This window comes from Agrilus planipennis, unplaced genomic scaffold (genome assembly GCF_000699045.2).
Source record: "Agrilus planipennis isolate EAB-ADULT unplaced genomic scaffold, Apla_2.0 scaffold124, whole genome shotgun sequence".
Lineage (NCBI taxonomy): Eukaryota > Metazoa > Arthropoda > Insecta > Coleoptera > Buprestidae > Agrilus > Agrilus planipennis.
Window position 1 is genome coordinate 198,871 of NW_020438950.1, and position 2,739 is coordinate 201,609.

The 2,739-nt window shown below is 29.4% G+C and overlaps 1 protein-coding gene across 1 annotated transcript in view; it reads left to right on the forward strand.

Moving 5' to 3' along the window:
* The first annotated feature begins 368 nt into the window (after positions 1-368).
* LOC108734993 (flocculation protein FLO11) overlaps positions 369-2,739 on the forward strand; it is a 37,453-nt gene continuing 35,082 nt past the window's right edge. The window contains exon 1 of the mRNA XM_025974778.1: positions 369-647. Within this exon, the coding sequence (XP_025830563.1) occupies positions 610-647 (38 nt within the window). The 5' untranslated portion in view covers positions 369-609. The remainder of the gene's footprint in view (positions 648-2,739) is intronic.

A 2,739-nucleotide genomic window follows, 5' to 3' on the forward strand; every position in this document is an offset into this window, starting at 1 on the left:
ATATTAAGAATTTTTTTTTATGATTTTGCAAACAAAGCAGCAAGTATTTTTTTTATAATTTCCCTATTTATTATAATAATCCTTTAGTTGATAAGAAAGAAGCGGTATGTCAAAGCTCGTAATAATTAAATAGAATTAGAAAAACCTTTTTTAAAATAACCCATAAATAAATTAATAAAAGAAATATCAATAAGTGTGTTGCTGCAATTCATCTAAGGCAGAGGTACAGGTATTATAATAGAAAATATAGAAGATGTTAAATCTTCTAAGTATACAACGTATCTATATGTAATACACTATTACAAGAAGCTGGTGCTGCCTGCCGAGCAGGCGAAAGTTGTCCCTGCTGCTTGCTACCCAACGCCGATACCAAAGGCTCAACACTTTAAGTTCCAAGAGTCATTCTTCGGACCGAGTAGGTAGTGCAACGTCGAAAAGACCATCGCTTAAGTTGTTTCCAACACGAACGGTGGTCCATCAGAAGACGCGTCGCGACGTAGTGCGCCGTGACCTAAATATACCGCTGTAAAGAGTGCCGTTAGCGCGTTCAATCGCCGCGTGCCCTTTTACTATTGCCCTGGACAACCTCCTCGAAGAATAAATATAAACATGGCCGTCATTATCAAGAACGTATCGCTGTTATTCACGTAAGTTTTATGAAAGGGTTGTATGTTGTTATATTTTAAAACACGCGCGCTTGTGTGACGTAATAATTCGATGGCGCCAAGGGAATATGACGTGTAATCCGATCTGTATGGGGGATATGCTGATATGCTTTGACGCACATATGTTAGATGTTTCGAAACCTAAAAAGCTCATACGAAAGTCGGTGAATGGGTGAATGTAATATGCCAAGATTAGTCTCCACGAACATTTCTATTAATTTAGTATACCAATAAAGAATTTTCAAGCCATCTGATCAATTATTGTCTTTAAAGAAAGTCGAAAGTTACTAGTAATTGACACAAACTTTATAATTAAACTAACAATAAACATATTAAGCAAAAACTGTTCTACGAACTAATTAGATGTTTATGGGATATTTTGTTAAACAACGAAAATTAACAATTTAACTTCATAAACCAATTGTTTATGTATTTTATTTAATGCTATTACTTATTGTTTTTTAATATTTCGGTAAATACTTTTTATTACTAATTTTGCTTGGTAAATGCCCACATATACAACTAAAATTAAATTCAGCAAATTAAATATCTATTATTTTAGAATTATTCTTTTCACTATAATTTTAATAACACTAAATACATAATGGAATACCAATTTTAAAGTATTTAAAACTTCATTATAAATAACAGTTTTGTAATAATTACACAAAAATTTTGCCTTCCATTAAATTATTTATACTAAGACAAACCATAAATTCTAATCCTATCGCAGTCACCTGTAAAAATGGTAATCTATAAAGATGCATATGGCGCCGAGATATTGAATAATTATGTTATTTATCTATTTCATGCTTTCGTCATTGGTCTATTCCTGTTGCTTTTGGTAGGTTTGCCTCTATTTAATATTCGATTAAGAAAAAGAAAGTGATGCTAATGAAATTTTTCTTAAAAATTCAGGTAAATTAAATTTTATAACCTATTGCGTATACATCGCGTTAATATTTTATTATTAAGAAGTTACGAGCTTAATTAATTCTTTAATTTCAATATATAGTATTTAATTAAACACATTACTGTACACAACTGTAATTGTGCACCTATTTTAAAGGTTTAGAAAATTACAATAAATTGCTATTGCTATTAATTAATACTTTCATTAATTTAAATATTCACGTTCCTACCCAAAACCAAATAAGTACAAATTCCTCAAAACAAAGTTAATTTTGCAGGCCATTTATTTAATTGCCAAATATTACAAGAAGAATAAATTACAGGTCTAATAAAAGATTGTCAAACTGCTTATGTGTGATTTAAAATAAATTAACGACAAGTGATTAAACTGTTATTATTATATTAGGTAATGCTTTGCTCGATGACTAATTAAATTAACCAAGCACTGATAATTCGTGTTGGACTTAATCTACTGCAAAAACTTAAACTTAAAATTTTGATGTAAAAACTTCGACACCTAACGATTAAATTGGCTTTAAAAAGTGGTTTTGATAAAATTATAATAATGAATTGTACGCTATAAATTATTAATTGTAAGATATTTTTACAATCTATATTTTGCTAGTCGAAATGGAAATAACATCTGACTATCACTAAAAATAATTCTTATTATCTAATAAATCTTCTGTAACTCGAACTTTTACAACTCGAAATCTTTTTTAAGTTGAATGTTTCTTTGGTTCCTTGACATATATATTCTTTTATATTTATTGCAAATCCTTTAATTTGATCCTTTCATTTATTTAATTCGTATTTTTTTCTAACACGAGATTCGAGTGTAGCACTCAGTATTACATTAAGGAAAACAGTTAAAAACGGATAGGCTAGAATTATGAGGTTACGGTAAGCAAAGACAACACGAACGAAGTACTGACATCGTCATATGAGATTCTAAGGATTATTATCGCTGGACATAACAATAGTCATACAGTGCCTTCTCCGAAACAAAAACTATAGTGTAACGTGACAGCAGAACTTTTTAATTAATTAAATTAATTAAAATTTTCTCTAACTCGAACATAATTGGCTGCATTTAGGAGGTTCTAGTTAGAAAATTTTGATTGCATCTATTAATTAAAATAAGAATCATTTAATGTAATTG